Source organism: Euprymna scolopes, chromosome 22, assembly GCF_053919585.1.
Source record: "Euprymna scolopes isolate OS-2025 chromosome 22, ASM5391958v1, whole genome shotgun sequence".
In the NCBI taxonomy this organism is placed as follows: Eukaryota; Metazoa; Mollusca; class Cephalopoda; order Sepiida; family Sepiolidae; genus Euprymna; species Euprymna scolopes.
In genome coordinates, this window is record NC_136503.1 from 8,684,728 (window position 1) to 8,702,902 (window position 18,175).

Here is an 18,175-nt window from a genome sequence, read left to right on the forward strand (position 1 = left end):
CAGAACATGTCATCAATGAGGAAGTGCAGAAGGGAATTATGGCAAATAATTTGGACCTACAAAGAGCTCTTAATCACAATGAAAAGCTGCAAAGAGAAGTGATATGGGTACATCACTTGATAGACAGGATTTGCCAGGTCACAGTGTAATGAGAGATGGGGGGGGGACATATAGCAAACAAGATGAATGAAGAGCATGTTATCAGATTACTATGAAAGAAAATGACAAAACTTAAATCTAACACAAATTCATAAACCTTCAGATACAACTATTGCAAAAGATCCACTATAAATGCATTTCTGCAGCGATTTTATCCTATAATGGGCAGGAAATTTTGGTGCAACCTACCTTCGCATCCAACATATGGAAGGGGGTATTTCAGAACCATTCTAAATTCCTCCTTAGTTGTATTTTTTAACCCCTCACTTAAAACGTTGTCAGAATAACAACACTGAGAGAGAGAGAGAGAGAGAGAGAGAGAGAGAGAGAGAGAGAGAGAGAGAGAGAGAGAGAAATAGCTCCATAGTTGTGTCAATCTAGCTTAAACATAAATTCTGTCAAAATTCCATTTTTTTTTTTTTTTAAACTGCTGTGATATTAAATTTGAAATATTGTATTCTTTATAAACTATTATTTACTAAATAAATGCTGAAGACGTCATTAGAATTTAATCATTCTTTGAATTGGAATGTGAAATCGAAAAAAGTTAATACATTGGTGTGTGTACAAAGTGTAGTGGCCTCATTTTCTAACTTGCTGGCACATGTCTAAATTAAATTTTGACTTGGCTCCTATAGTTTGCATTTATATGTCAGAGAGATGATTCATAAGTAAAACTTACAATAAAGATAAGAAAAATGTGCTCTTCATCATCCTCATCATATTCAGTTTAAACTCCAATTTACATGCTGACAGATGTTGGACAACTTTCAGAAATTAACTTACAAACTAACCTATCTTTGGCCAAGGTGTTATTTATTCTTAGCTCTCAAGTTCATCCTTATCAATTTCTTCCCAGTCTTCATTGGCCTTCCTCTGTGAACTAAACCTGCTACCTCAACTGTTCTACATCTACAAACCTAGGAACTTTCATCCCTTCTTTCAACATGGCCACACGATCAAAGTCTCCATTTTTGTACACATTTCCCCATACTGTCCAAATTTAATCTTTCTCTGATGTCATTATATTTAAGTTTATCTAACACTTGTATTGCATATCCATCATGTTCTCATCATTTCTCTCCATGCAACACATATCCTCAACACTCACTGACCAGGTTCCACGTCCATACATCACATTATATACACATGCTTGATAGACTCTTCCTTTGGTCAATAATGGTAATGCTCTTCAGATTAGTATAAAGGCAGTAGTTTCCTGAACTTATTCCATCCATTCCTAACTCTTGTAACCACACTGTTCATAATAAGACTATATGTACTATCCACACCCTCAGGTATCTACCAGTAGCAGATGTGATAAACAATGGAGTGAACGTTATGTGTATATAACGTGCATACATGCCACCCCTTCTCTGTTCATAATGAACTTCTTGCTGAATGAGAAAAGATTTGTGACGGACAAATTAAAAACAAGAAGCAGTGCCAAATATTCTTAGAAAAACCTTTGTAATTGAGCCATCAACTAGCATTTTCAGAACAAGAAATAGAACATTATTGAAATAAAAAAGTAAAGGTGAAAAAAAAAAAAAAAAAAAAAAAAAAATATATATATATATATATATATATTTACTAAAAGTCTAAGGCCTGTCACCATGCATGCATCAAACATCCCATGGGTAGACTAATTAAAAAGTCGTTTTCTTTAACAGTAATAAAATAGCCAAGCACAAGTAGCAAATTTAGCTTCGAGTATGGAATGAATACTAATCACATTCGGTCGGGTCACCCAACAAGGAAGTCTGTTGTCTACACCTCATACTTTCAGCTACGTGGGAGTAACAGAACTGATGACATTCTCATTAATAATAAGTTTAATTCTACGACTTTGAAATTGCATATGGAAATTTGGTTTAAAGAAAAATAATTTGAAGACATTGAACGTATAAAAATTAAAACAACTTCCATGATTTATATAAAAAATTATTTGATAGAATTTAATTGTAGATACATTGATAGGTCTAAAAAGTGGCATTTTATCTCTCTCTCTCTCTCCTTTGTGTATTTATATATACACACACACAACTCAAACTTATCCCTGATGTGTAGCCATGATAGATATATATCATGGTTACACCTCAGGGAAATGTTTGAGTAGTAGTTTTAAGAAGCAACAACCACCACAAAAAAGTCAGTCCTCTACAACTGAAAGATTTCCCTGCTTGTGTTGGTAATATATTTGTATTAATAAAACTTAATATTTTTATTTAATATTATATTATTACATATTTATTATTGTGTACTATTATATAAACATAGTAAAGAACCTCTAGATTTTTTCATTGTTGATATAGACGTACCTTATATATATATGTAGTTGGTGGACTATAACTGGTCAAATATGTGAAGCAAAGACAAAGTGGTGATATTTGAAACAGAAACAAGTTCTGAGATGGAACTTCTGTAGAATTGGGAGAATTTGATGCCCAGGAAGGAAAAGAAACAAAAATAACCCCCTCAAAAAGCTACCATTCCCCCAAGGTACAGAGGGCAAGAACAGGACACGAATCAGCAGAGACACTCACCAAACTTTAGCAGCCAGACAGTACTTAAATCATCTACAAAAAAGTACACAGTTCCTTGTGTTAGAGACAGAGGGTGAGAGAGAAAGAAAAAGAAAAAAATGTTTGCCTTAAAAAAAAATTAAAAAACAAAAGCTAATAAATAAAATATAAATTCCAGTATTTCTTTTTTTTATTCGATTTTTAAAAAATTTTCACATCAAAAGAAACTTTTGTACTTATTGAAAATAAGGGAGATAATTCTCTGGAGAATAATTGTCATCCTGTGTAATTATGAAAAAAAAAAAAGGAAAAAAAAAAGAGTTTCTTTACAATAAGAATAAGAAAAGCACTGAATTTTTATAACAGTCCAATTTTTAACATGGGTACTCCAATTGTCATAAATTCTTAGGATCTCATTCATTTTAATGACAAGCAAATAGTTTTTAGTTAATTGAAATTTTACATGATACAATTACAGGTTTCTAATTGTTCCTTTAGTGATATAAAAACAATCTATTTAGATATTTTGGAGATTTTTCAACCTATAATATAACAGTTTTGTTCAAATTTAATTATTCAATTATATTTACAAAATTCAATCATTTATTTATTATAATACGTTCTCACTTGCTTAGCAGAAGACATGAAAGGAATTGATTCAATGGAAATTCAAATCTGTCAAAAAGTTTTTCACCACAAGTTGCAGTCTCTACAGACACTCACAAAAGATGCACCACAGTTACTTTCGTATGTCTGTGTTTCTGCTCAGTGGAATATTCTGTCAAAGGAGACTTAAATTGATCTTCAACAAACATTCAGACTAAGTATAGGAATGGATATTCTGTCTCCTCTTTACGTGGATTGAAGCATTTTTTTTTTTTTAATCAATACACAAATTAGTTTCAATTAACTTTCTTTTTAATATCCTCATTTATTTATTTGCGGACTTATCTTCATCTTCATAGTTGTTGTTTCACGAGACATCTCAGCCAACTATTCCTCTGGCCTTCGTCAGGTGGTTAACTGTGACAGGATAGGAATGCTGAGTTTCTTAAATATATCTTCAGTAATTACTGCCTTCCATAGTTGTTGTCGTCTTTGGGCAGTGTTGTTGTCTCGCGGCGCAGTGGATGGAGATGCTGAATCTCTATTGTTCCAGGTGAGCATTGTCTTTCAAAGGTTTAAACTCTACCCAAGCACATCAGAGGATTAATTGGCAGTGAAACGACAACTATGGAAGGCAGTAATTACTGAAGATAGTTAAGAGATTCAGCATTCCTATCCCATCGCGGTGAACCACTATGAAGATGAGGATAACAGTCCACAAATAAATAAAAATATACAAGATAACTTAGTTAAAGGATTCCAATAAAAAATAAATTAACGTTTTTTTAATGAAAATTTTTTCATTTTTTTAAACAAATCATTTTAAACTGTTACTCATTTCTAGTATTGCATAAATTCATTCATTTGGAAAAAACCCTGCAAATTATGTTCATTAAATAGCCAACATGTCTGAATAACGGCTATCGTTTTGTGCTTGTGTAGTCAAAGACATAGGCAAAAACATGAAATCTGCAATTGTACAACCTGTTCAGTAAAATTTAACATTAAACGCGAATAACATAAAAACTATTTGTTATGAAAATGCGCCAAGATTCTAACATGCTTTGACTATTGGAGAATCCACACTAAAATTTGGATGATGTAAAAATAATAAAGTGCTTTTATCAGGATGGCGTGATCATTAAGAAGCATCTAAAATCATATTGAAATGAAAATGTTGAATATTAGCCAAGCATTTACATGGCGAATGGAAAGTAACTCATTACTATTAAGTGTTTATAATTTATTACTAAAATATAATTCTTACAAGAAATAAAGTATATATAGCCTGGGGTTTTATTTGGAATTCTATATGGACACTAGAATTCGACATTAGCTAACTAGCCAGGTAGAATCTACAACTAATTTCAGAAAATAGTGTGCACATGTGGGTGTAGTTGTGCTAGCCTAATTATCCCCGCTTCCTTATTTTGTCCTTTAGTTCTTACATTACACAAGCAATGCTTCTGACAAAGGTGGGAAAATTGCTGTTTTCAGTTGGTGAGATGTAGAGATTTTCAATCCTCTCATATTATTCATCATCACTTAACTGTAACACTATTCATCTTATTAGCCATTATTCACACATGTTTTTGGTCTTGATAAGTGTTGGCTTGTTAAAAAAAAAAAAATTTCCTGTTAAATCAGTTGATGCGGTTCCTAAGTTACTTGAGAAGCTGGTGGTGATCAAATCTAATTTCAAATAAAACCCCATGCTATACAATTTCGCATCATAGTTTTTGTAAAAATTATATTATCAATAATAGATTACGAACATTTGATGATAGAGATTTACTTTCTAATCACCCTGTATAACAAAAGTTAATATTTGTGAAGAAATAGAGATGCTTCCAGTACGTTTATAGCCAATCAGAATTTAGTATGCTTCAACATTGAGTTTTTTTTTTAAATCAAGGCAATACTTATAACAAGCTTGGCAACTAGCATCTATAATTGGGAGCAAGCATGACTATAGTATAATTAATATTTTCATCAATTTCTATAAAATAAAAGCAAAAACTGGACATGTGACCAAAAAAAAAACGTAAAAATTTGAAAAGATTAAAATTATTTTTTCTGTTAGATTCATATTTTCTAAATTAAAATGAATGTTTTGAAATTTTTGAGATTAGAACAAATTCATATTTGGTTTTTCGGATTACTGTTTTCATCTTGAGTGTCATTTTCCCAATGTTTCAGTCAATGTAACCTTCAGCCTTCTTCAAGTGTATCTTGTTGAATTCCGAAATCTTTCTGTCGAACTCAGGCATCCACAAGGACCCATGGCATAATAAATAAAGTACTTGATAAAATTTAGTTGTAAATTACACTTTTCCGGAGATTGAAAGTTCAATCTTTGGTGCAGATTACACTCAAAGTAAAATTGCAAATCAGTCATGGCTAATTGAACGAGAGCATATTACCCCCATGGATTAAATAAAGGGTACTGTTCGAAATTCTTCAGTTTGACAGAAAAGATTTCAGAGTTCAATAAAATACACCTGAAGAATGTAAAAGGTTATATCGATCAAAATGTTGTGAGAATAACACCCACGACGAGATAGCTATTATTAACAACTTTATTAATAATAATTTTACTAATATTTTAATAGTAACTAGTGCTAACAATCCGATGTTGTTCAAGATGCAGTCAAGTAATTTGAATTTTTATTTTTATTAATTTGAACATTTTTAAAGTCAATCTTATCACTCCTGTTGATTTTAATTTTTACATAATTATTTTAAAATGTTTCATATAAGCTCTCATCTTGCTGGACTAAGTAATTTAAAAAAATAGATTGCATCAAAGTACATTATTATATTGCCAATAACATGATACAACAATAACAAATCAAAATTGGCTACTAAGAAGTAAAGTTTGATTTATCAGCTCAAATGCTATTTATGTCGGACTTTGAAAATCTGATAAGATGCTTGCTCCCAATTGTAGAACCATGTTGCATGGCTGCCAAGGCTATTATAATAATCACCTGTTTTAAAACCAAAAACTGCTATTGTAAATTCTAGCAGGATAACAGTTACAATCTTTTACTTGGCATTTCTTTTTTTTATTAGTTACATCTTTTGGATGCTTTTCCTTATCTTGGTTACTGCCATTTTCACAACAGTTTAACTTTTTTTATTGAACGTCTTCAGGTGTCTTGATATCATTTTTAACCATCTGGAAATTTCAAACCTAACTATTTTTTTTAAATCTACTCAAATTTCTCTCATTCTATGTTATATGCATTTTAAGTATCTTGTGTATCAGTTAAGTTTTATTTAAATTTCCTCACAATTTCTAGGTAGAATCCACCCTCTCAAACAACACTCATATCCACTTGGTTACAGATTGCACTTGAAGGAAGCCAGAGAATAGTACAGTTAGAACATTGTGAAACTGGCAGTAACCTGACGGTGAGGAAAACATTCATGTAATATTTTTATAGACTTTACTTTTCAAATAACTCTAAAAAATTACTGATATCATGTTTTGTTAAGATATTTTGCATCAACTGGATTTAAAACAGGGATGTCACAGAATGTCCTGTAGAAGAATATAAATTTCTAAAAATTAATAGTTTGGCAACATGAGATCTGCTGGTTTTTCATTGCTTTAAATTCTGGACAGTGTTTTTTTTTAATATAAATCTTTAGAAAATTTCATTACTTTCTATAAGAAGCCAAACTTAACCAAATCTATTTTATTCTCTGTGGCTTACATAAACGTTATCACTTAAGTATTATGCATAAGTCATCAGTTTTATATAGAAAAAGTTTTTGGAATTAGATCACAATATAACACAAGATTTTTTTTAATACTTATACTTGGCAAAAAAATAGTTAAAAGATAAAATTTGAAATTTAGCATATTTTGTATAATATAGAGTATTTATATGAAAAATCTCATTGAAATATATTGAAAAGTAAAAAAAAAAAAAAAAAGAAGAAAATAATTCAACCTTCTTGCAAAAATGTATCTTAAAAAGATGTTCTTTCATCAGGGGACATACAAGATGGTTTACAGGACTGTGGGATCCCTGATTTAATAATGGTTGCTAAGATAGAATAACCCAGCTTGTAATTAAATGATTGAAGCTGAGAATACAATTGTCAATAGAAATGTGAACTGCAACTGATTATACAAGAGAAATAATGCTTGTCTGCTGCCAAACAACATTAATCTTAAACAATAAAAAAAAAAAATTATATTAACCAATTATCTAGAAGAGATTGCAAATGTTACAGATTTTTAAAAGTTGTCAATTACTTTAGCAAAACATTACTTATAAAGATATTAAGAAAAAAAAATTAAAAGAAAAAAAAAAAAAAAGAGTCAAGTATATTATTAATTTGGTAAACTATTAATAACTTATAATAAAGAATGAGTTAAAAGATTAGGAAGTGGTAATAATGCTGCATCCCACTGAAAGACAAAGAAGCGAAACATGGGACAACATAAGAAACAAAGATCGCAACTCATTCAACAGGGAATGGGAAAAATATTTTTTTTTGCTAGTTTAAGGAAAAAATTGGTATGCCATAATAGAATAATTTTTTTGTGCAAGAAATTATCCAAAATAACAAATATTCTTTAAAATAACACCTTCATGCTCATGAGCTTGTGCGAATGACCAGCAAGTTTTTGCATTTGGTCAAAATAGCAATTCTTCAGCTTTGAACTGAAAGATTTTTGACACTCTTCTTGAACTTCCCTGAATGGCTCAAATCAGTGACACTTTATCGATCAAAATGTAGTTGGATGAAGGAATCTAAGAGCGGATATTCTACACAATCCCATTCGCCAATCTTATCATTCTAATAGCATACAGCTTTGTGAGAAGCAGCAATGATTTGAGTCTTGTCGAAAAATCTTCCGATTCAAAGCTGATCGATTGGTATCGATACTTTGACCAAATATGAAACCTTGTAGATCATTGGCAAAATGTTCTTGACAATGAAGGGCTTTGAAGAATAGTTGTTTGTTGCATAATAAAATAATCATTTTAATGCAGCACAAACTTTCCTCAACCAAATAACAAAATGGGAGAGCAGTAAACAGAATGAAATTAAAAAGAGCGAGATAGAAAGGATATAAGAAATAAAAAAACAGCAAAAAAAAAAAAAAAAGAAGATAAGACTACAAAAGAGAATAAAGATATGTTGTCACTGTAATATGCATTCATAGAGTGAGGAGGAGTTTAGAGCATTTCTTATCGTCTAAAGTACTCCCCCCCCTCCATTTTTAGGCTTATTATTGAAGACTGCTTATTCACGAGAATTTTTGCAGTTGCCCGACTAATGAACCTAAGCTTGTTTGATTAGACAGACAGATGGATGGATGGATGGCTGTAATTAGCAAATACAGCATAGTTTCCTTTATATGCATAACAGATATAACAAAAATAATAAGACTGAAACTAAATCACACACACAATGTTAGTCTCTCAATCTTAAGATATATCTTTGTAGGAGTAACTTGATTGCTTAGTTTTAAGTGCGAATGCTGATTTATTTAGCTTATTTTACTTCAAGAGATAAATTGTGGGCAAGGGTTAAATTTAATGTTTTTTTTAATTCTTTTTACAATAAGATTTCTGCAGTTATTTGTTACTTAATGTGCTACAAATCGCTTTGAGATATAAATTTAAATCTTGAAGTTCAAATGAATACCAGTTTTTTGTCTAATGTAGTCTCTATAAATTGTTACAAATGTTTGGCTTTAATGACTGCGAGAAATGAAATGAAGTTCATCTTACGAGCTCTGATTATAGATATTTTAATCAGGGATTACTTACAAAGTCTGCCTTGTACAAGTAATTATCACCCTGAAACAGAAGTTTGTTAGATGACCATTAACGATACATGAGGATCAATCTACACTAGCATTTCTCAATGCAGACCCAATTTTATGACTATACATTGCACTGGCATCTTCACAATTGAACAGAAAATATTGCATACTATTTGTTTCCCATCAAATTGTGACATGGTACTCTTTATCAGCCTTTTCCTGCACTTCTCAGCCTTTGAGCATAGTATGTATGCCCTTCTTGGTCAGGAGAGGAAAAATCCTTCTTGACTGGGGCAATTTTAATTTTTGTTCCATCCATTCATACCCCCACCACATTAAAAACTGACTTCATATTTAACTGGTCTTGTAAATAGAGACGCTGGCATGGTAGTTATTGGTAATTAGATTATTATGGAAAGATAACTGCGTGCGTGCATGTGGTAAATAGTTTATATCAGTGGCAAAGAAGAAACACAACTTTATAAAAATTATTTTTTGTTGCATTTGCACTCATACAAACTAAAAGTTCTTTCCTATGTTATTAATAACTTTATTGGCAGATGTTTTTAACTTAAGCTCATGTAGTAGGATTGGTTGGTTTTGTTTTATGGGTTATTTAATGCCGAATACAAAGATTTTGAAAAAAAAATTTTTTTTAATAGAATATATTTGTTGTTTTCAAGTCGGTTTCTATTCAACCCATAGTTGGAACCCTAACAAGTACTTCCACTCCGGGTCAGAGTGGACCTGGGAGCAATGGTAATTAAAGGGTGGATCCACACTCCCACCTCACCACTAGATATAGTTTAAGGTCATATCCAAGACCACTCATGTAGTAGGAAGTTAACACCATACTGGTTGTAAATCACACTGATATTATACTCTAATCTGTTATATGTGTATGTTTTTTTTCTTTTTTTTTTTTATAGACAAGGCACACCTAGTGTTGTTTAAGATGGTCTTTATTACAGATCCATTAAAAATCACCTGTTCATTCCACGATTTATCAAGATCATATCTAAAAAAAAAAAAAAAAAAAGCATCAGATGTTCAGACCCGTCCAGTCTACTCTAATTTGTAAATTAGCAATGTTGATATGGTTACACAGTATATGTAAGACTTGTTAAATACCTAAAAACAAAAAAAAAAGATCCACTGGTAAAAGATAAGCAAAGTTGAAATTAAACATCAACAAAAGATGGAAAAAAGGAAATAAAAGAAATTACAACTAAGGAGTGAAATTTTAAAAAAAAATATAAAGAAAAACCGAGTTTTTTTTTTTTTTCTCTCAAAATCACAATTCGAATTGTGAAGGCATTAAGTGACAAGCACCAGATGCTTGGCATGCAGGTTAAATGTGGACATAAAATAAGATGAAACAAATGTAATGGTAAAGAAATCTTAGCCATAAAAGGCGTTGGGTTGATTTAAGGGAACCTGGGGTTAGTATGTTTATGGGGAGGGATCAAAAAGGGTTGGGTCAGAGTTCAAGTGAGTCATCACAAAGATCAATGACATCACACGGTATGAAAGGGACAAGCAAGAGATAATTTTATCCACAGAGCCATTACCCCTTAAATCATTACCACACATTCCATGATGCAAATGATCAAAGGTTGGAAACGGTCAAAGATCGAAGGTTCAGGAGAAAAAAGGAATGTGTATCTAAAGAGCATGTGCAGAGACAGGTGGGGTACAGGATTTTCATCAACAAAAATCAACTTTAATAATGGATGGCAAACAGACCAAAGTGTAGTATCTGTGCTCATATTTGGTCCTGACTCATCTGACATCTCATAAAAATGGGGTTAGTAAGAATGCTGAAGCAAGATATTTTTAACCTTGTGTTAGTCCCATGGGATGTTTTGTCACCCCAATTTTGCTTAAGTGTTCATAATTATTCCTAGTTGGCAATTTATTTCTTTTCTTTCCTTCTAGTACTCTCCTGACTCAGTGAGGTTATAGCACATGTGCTACAGTGCAGTTGAATTTGTTTTTCTTGGAAGGGAATCAGATTGAAAGGTAATGTTTATGTATTGAATTAATATTAATTTTTCTTGCCATCTAAATTTATGGAAACATTTTATGTTCATCGATATTAAAAAAATAACACAAACTGGTGGATACTGTGGATATTTTTTAATAAATTTGATCCAAATCGAAGATTTTGATTTTTCCTTAGTTTTATAATTTATTTTATTGTTAATATTTTATATTAATATCAACAAGCTACGATTCAAACGGTTCAACAGGGTCTGTAGATATATAATTATTAGTAGGGTTGTGACAACAGCATATTATTTCCATTGTTTTGACTCTTGAGTATATATCCATTAATATCTTATATGTTTTTATATAGACGGATGTGGTTCTTGGTCGATTAAGTGTTTGACTGTGTCGGATATATACCCGAGAGTCAAAAGAAAGAAAGAATATTCTGTTGTCATAGCCCTAATAATTATCCTGCTGGTTCAGGATATTTTACAAAATAATAACATTAGAAACATCTTTGTATTGAGGTATATAAACACCCCTATGGGACCAACCATGTTTGGGAGACCCAGGTGACTAATGCAGAGTTAAAAGACTGACTGTCAAAATGTACAGGATCAATTCATATTAATTTCAGTATGAGGTTGACCACCAATAAGCTGGCTCAAATTCAAATAAGATAGCACTGGTAAATGAATATAAATGATATAATTTCTTCACCCTCAGACAAAAAAAAATTATTAGGAAAATAAGCTGTACAGAAAAAAAAAAATATATATATATATCTATAAAAGTGAACGTGTCTGTGTGTGTACATTTTCCTACGCAATGACTGTCAATTTTCAGTCTACACTCAAAATTTGATATACAGGCAAAATCTTTGTAATCCGTTTTCGGACAGAAATTTGGCGTTTAAGGGGTCCAAGTTCAACAATTTGACTTTTGAGAACTCTACCAAACTCCTCTGACAATTTTGGGTCTAAACACTTGAAATTTTAGATATAGGTTCCGTGAACATGGATCTAACTTAACTTGATTTGAGCCCAAAAAATTAAATGTTAAGGGGTCATAATAGGGGTCAAAATTAAAAAAAAATTGACCGCTTTTTTTTTTTTTGCTCAACATACACCTCAAAACATCCAGGCAACGCTGGGCTGAAATGCTAGTATATATATATATATATATATATATATATATATATATATATATATATATATATATATATATAACTTTATTCGATTGGCAAAATTTTAGAATAATTATAAAGAAGTGAACCATCGCGTAAATTCAATGATTGAATTTATGCGATGGTTCACTTCTTTATAATATATATATATATATATATATATATATATATATATATATATACACACACACACACTTATAACAATAATATTAAATGAAAGATGAGAAATAACTTTATTATGTCATGAGAACAATAAGGAAAAGTTGAGGGAAAATTTAATATGTTGTACCTACTTTTAATTTCTACCATTTTATCCTATTCCTTCATTCTCATTTCATTTCTAAATGTCATTAAGCCAGTTTTTTTTTTTTTTTTTGTTTTTTTTTTTTTGATATTTGCATTTTGTATGATTCTGGCCTTCTCTTCTGATGAGAAACATTTAGCTTTGAAATGCCATGGCCTAAAGAGGTTCTTTTTTCCTTAATTTCCTCTTAACTTTTCCTTATTGTTCTGATGATATAATAAAGTTATTAACTTTTATTCCTCATCTTCCTTGTAATATTATTGTTTGCTCCCCTTGATAGTGTTGAGCTTTTCTTATCTTGATAAATTTTGCTTTATTAAAGATTTACTCTTTAATAACAATTATTTTATATATCTACTTATATATAAAGGCACTGTGTGTGTATATCTGTGTAAGTTCGTTCCCTACAGATTTCAAAACAGCTGGGCTGAATTTTTGGAATTTCATACAAATGTACTTTGTGTTGGCGAGTGTTTGTAGATAGGTGTTGCATCAGAATGCCTCTGATAAGTATTGAAAATCAATAATGCAAAAACTCTGATTAAAGAAGGAACAGTTCAATTTTGACCAAAGTTAACATCCTTATACAACTGATCACAAACGCATTTGAGAAGTTTTATTACTGTATAAGCAAAAGAAATCAGAATACATAAAATTAACAGTAGGTTCTCTGACAAGACAGGGGTGCATTCAAAATGAATGTTTCTGTTTAGAGCACAACTGAATCATAATACTTGACTTTTGCACTTTAAACCTTAATTCAAGCCATTATATATAAAAAATAATTTTATAAAATCAACAGTAGGTTCACTACAGTGCAATGTAGACTATAATATATTGTGAAATAAGTCACTGTGAGGTGGCACGTCAAGCTTTCTCTTGATGCACCACAGTGGATCCCCAACTAGAGCAGGCAATCAATCGATTTGCTTAGAAAAAAATGGACAATTTCACCAATTTTGATGACAATAAAAGTATTGAAAGTATGGAACATTCATTGATCTTCATTCAATCCTGGACAATGTCAGGTCTCCCTGCTGACATTACCATGTATAGTTAGTCTAATATATCTGAAGAAATAATCACAAAGTGCTCAACTTCATTAGTAAGACCATAATATATTTATTATAACATCATACAATTATGTGCTGATTAGCCATCTGTACTGATGGTTTCTGTGACAAACAAAACTTTATCGGTTCAAATACCACATCGTCATCAGCAGCTGGTGACAGGGTGATATGTAAACCCTAACCTGAAACTGCTAGTACAGATGGCTAATCAGAAACTAACATGTATGTCTTTTTATACATATATATATGCTGAGCTTTATATTATCCTGATAAGTCTCCTCTTATAGAATTGAATTAACTATCTACCCTCATTTTATATATATATATATATATATATATATATATATATATATATATATATATATATACACACACATCTTTTGAAATCAGGATGGCTGCTTTTTATATATTTTGCAACAGTTGTTAAGATAGCCAAACATAACCAATAGGTATTCACTGAATACTTCTACTCTATGTTCCCCTATATCTTTTTATCTTTTTATTTAAAACTAATATATCTGTACTCTTACTATAATGCTGAAATTTTAGTGCTACCAAAAACACTACCTTAGGACGTCTATGACCCCATCTAATCGTTTCACCCATTTTTATATTATAAAAAATAAATGTAAATTTTATTTTTTATCATCAAAATATTTTTTTATGATATAGAATGACAAATAATTATCTATGGGTCTGAAACATAGAATACACAAGTAGAAAAATAAGATCTAAAATGGATTTGAACTCATGCCTAAGAATAGCAACATTATCGTAACCATTTAACCATTAAGAATCTTTTGATTACTAGTAAAATAAACTCGTCTGAATCAGCATTATTTGACTGGTCTGATTCTGTCATCGTTTTTGGTTTCACCCAATTCCTTCTAGAATCAAGTACTTACAGAAGAGACCACATGAAGGTTGCCAACATTCATAGTGAAAGTGATGCTATGGAGTTGACAGGATTCGAACTTGGAACACTTAGGTTATCAGTTTGTGTTGTTTTTTATGATGGTAAACTCTCAATGGTTACTAAAGGTCAACTTCATGCCCAAGTACCCATTCCATGCTTTCTTTACCATATATATTGTATCCACAAGGACTCAAATATATTAAGTAAATAAGGGATTTCAAATACTATGTGTGTCTTTCTTATGCGGTTAAAAATTAAGAACAAAGTCCAGATAATCTGCAAGATGATGCTAACCAAAAGTTAACCTTATGAAAGCCAAAATAAGGGAAGTGAATGCCAAAAAGGAATGAGTGTAAAAAAAAAAAAAAAATTTGCTGAAGGTTTGATGAAAAAAGAAAAAAGAGAATTGGCAAAAGAGGAAAGGAGTTTACACCATTCCATGGGTTCTGATCTGAACAATGTACATAACACAGCAGCAATAGCAGTAGTAGAAAAAAGCAGTAGTCATCGAGACGGGGCTAAGGGACAGGAAGTGAGGTGTTTTAAGGAGGGTAGATGCTAGAGCCACTAAACAATGCGGCTAACAAACGAGGCTATATATATATATATATATATATATATATATATAATATATATCACAAATTTATGTTTTGTTTTATAGTAAAACTATTTTGCTTGAAGTGATTTTGGCACCCACCTAAGCCAACTGAACGTCTTCGTGTTAACAGACCACCTTCCTTGGCAGCATTTGCTATGTTTGCCCCAACCTCAGAAAAGGCTCGTTTTCTCGTCAGTGACTCACCGGCATAGGAACTGCCACCGGATTTAAGTGATGACGATGAATACAATTCTTGGAATGAAAGATCTTGAATGCTGTCAGCCCGCAACTGAAAAAGAAAACAGAAAGCATTTTCTTAATTATTTCAAAGGATTCATCAGAAACGAAACAAATAGATTGAGGAATGTAGCATGTAGATAGATGCATGTCTGTCAAAAGAATGCAGTGGTTAGAAAAGGCAGTATATATAAAACAAGTGCGGATTTGGCATCTAATTATGCTAACCTCTGAAAGAAACAGGTTTCACCATGGCACCATAGTTCCTGTCACTTAAACACAAATAAATTTCCTACATAAATAAAACATGGATAGTTTCAATCTGACTTTATTCCAGAATAACATTTTTTCCTTACAAAAAAGAAAAACAATCTATATTTTTTCATGTAATATATATATATATATATATATATATATTAAATGAAAGATGAGAAATAAAAGTTATATCATCAAAACAATAAGGAAAAGTTAGGGGAAATTTAAGAAGAAAATCTTTTTCAAATATTATTTACCATTTTATCCTATTCCTTAATTCCCATTTTATTTCTAAATTTCATTAAGCCATTTTTTTTTGCTATGTTTGTATTTTGTATAATTCTGGCCCTTCTCTTCTGATGAGAAGCATTTAGTTTCGAAATGCCATGACCTAAAGGTCTTTTTTCTTAAATTTCCCCTTAACTTTTCCTTTTTGTTCTGTTTATGTAATGAAGTTATAACTTTTATTCCTCATCTTTTATTTAATATTATTGTTTGCCCCTCTTAATAGTGTTGAGCTTTTCTTATCTTGATAAGTTTTGCTTTGTTAAAGATTTACTCTTTTTTTTTTTTTTTTAATAATTATATTTACAAACAAATAAATACACTTTCACAAAAATTAATTCAATCAAAATAGGGATAATTATTTTTATAATCATATTCAGTTTACCATCTGTTTAACATGCCGGCATGTGCTGGACGACTCCTGGAAATTGACTTCCAAACTAACCTATCTCTGTCCAGCTCTTTATCCCCCTTTGTCTCAAGTCCATTTTTATCACTTCCTTTCATATTTTCCTCGGCTTTTTCCTCTGAACTGAAACTGCTACATCAACTGTTTTCCATCTACTAACCCAAGAATTTTTGTCCCTTCTTTCAATGTGACCAAACTATTAAAGTCTCCTGTTTTGCATACATCTCTTTATTATACTGTCCAGATTTAATCTTCCTTTGAAGTCATCAGATCTATGCTTGTCCTTATAACTCATTACACATCCATTGTATTAAGCTAACAAAATTCTGAACTGCATTAGTCACAATATTCAAATATACTTCTCAGAATAGAGAGTAATTTTTTCCATTAAAAGAAAAGTATTAAAAAAACAAAAAAAAAACATGCACATGATCAGTTTATCAATGGATGTAACAGGAAATGGAAGATGTACCTTTTTTTTTTAACTTAGCATTAGTATATTCATTTGCATATGTCATGAAAGGTACAATCAGCATTGCACACTTACTCTGCATTTAATATTTCAAGTTAAAAATTCACAAACAATATTTTTTTTCTTGCAAAAAAGTAAATATACTTTTTATAATGAAATAAACATAAATGATTTTGGACTTTTTTTTAATAAAACATATACGGTTATTTTTCTTTTTTTACTTTCGTTCATCTCAAACAAGTCATATTGCCACTAAGATGCTGCTGTGAAGTAGGGGTATGTTACGTGGAGAACTGTTCAATTTTTTAAGTGGAATCCAAATTGCATTTACATTGACAAACCAAACTTTGCTTCTGACAAGCAAGTCTTCATTTCCTATCGGTAACATAACATACTTTGACGTTTCTGAAATTTTGAGATGAGGATTGGTTATTTGGATTCACCAGACTACTGTTCTCATCTTGAGTGTGATTTTCACAACGTTTCAGTCGATATAACCTCTGACCTTCTTCAAGTGCATCTTGTCAAACTTGAGAATGTTTCTGTCAAACTGGGGAATTTGGATGGAATTTCGAGCGGAACCCTTTATTTACTTCATGGGGGTAACTATCCAGTCATGGCTGATGGAACAAGAGCACACTATGCTATCCCTGTGAAATAAATAAAGGGTTCTGCTCGAAATTCTGTCCAAATTCCGGAGTTTGACAGAAACATTCCCAAGTTCAACAAGATACACCTGAAGAAGGTCGGAGGTTATATCAACTGCAATGTAAAAATCATACTCAAGATGAAAACAGTAGTCTGATGAATCCAAATAATACGAATAACATAAGTTGCAATAATTTATTTAAAAAATGCATTAGTCCATCTCAGATGGTTGCTTGTATAAAAGATTTTTAAATAATGATCATATAAAACAAAAAAAAAAAAACCCAGCATGGGGGTAACTCATATTTTACACTGAAAAATGTAGCTTTTTTTTAATCCTTCGACTATATTCTTATACTTTTTCTGAATAAGCTTAAAAATGTGCAAACAAATAATTAAAAAGACTTAACTGTACCCCGGGCAATACCAGATAGACACAACTAGTAGCAAAAGTTATTTTGAGACAAAGTCGATTTGAAAATATGGTCTCTGTTTATGTTTGAATGATGCCAAATAAAGTGTCATACTAAAATTGTTCCTTTCAGATGTTAGCAGGATTAGTATATTGAATCTACACTTGGTTCCAAATGTCAAATGATAATTACAGATCATAATGAATGTATTAAGACATCATAAAGATGAACGTGGAAGAAAGAAAATGTTTTCATTTACAGAGACATAATACATAAAATGGTCAAAACAACAGAGCATAACAA

The 18,175-nt window shown here is 31.1% G+C and overlaps 1 protein-coding gene across 22 annotated transcripts in view; it reads right to left on the reverse strand.

Annotated features, from left to right (window-relative positions):
- The window catches only part of LOC145243881 (kinesin-like protein KIF13A), a 1,028,209-nt gene that overhangs the window by 67,979 nt on the left and 942,055 nt on the right, over positions 1-18,175 (reverse strand). For 14 of the 22 annotated variants that reach the window (XM_080106977.1, XM_080106976.1, XM_080106972.1 and 11 more), the window contains one exon: positions 15,358-15,442. In XM_080106977.1, the coding sequence (XP_079963103.1) occupies positions 15,358-15,442 (85 nt within the window). Of the gene's footprint in view, positions 1-2,705; positions 2,739-15,252; positions 15,443-18,175 lie in introns of all 22 variants that reach the window. The other 8 variants (XM_080106966.1, XM_080106962.1, XM_080106970.1 and 5 more) reach the window with 2 other exon arrangements.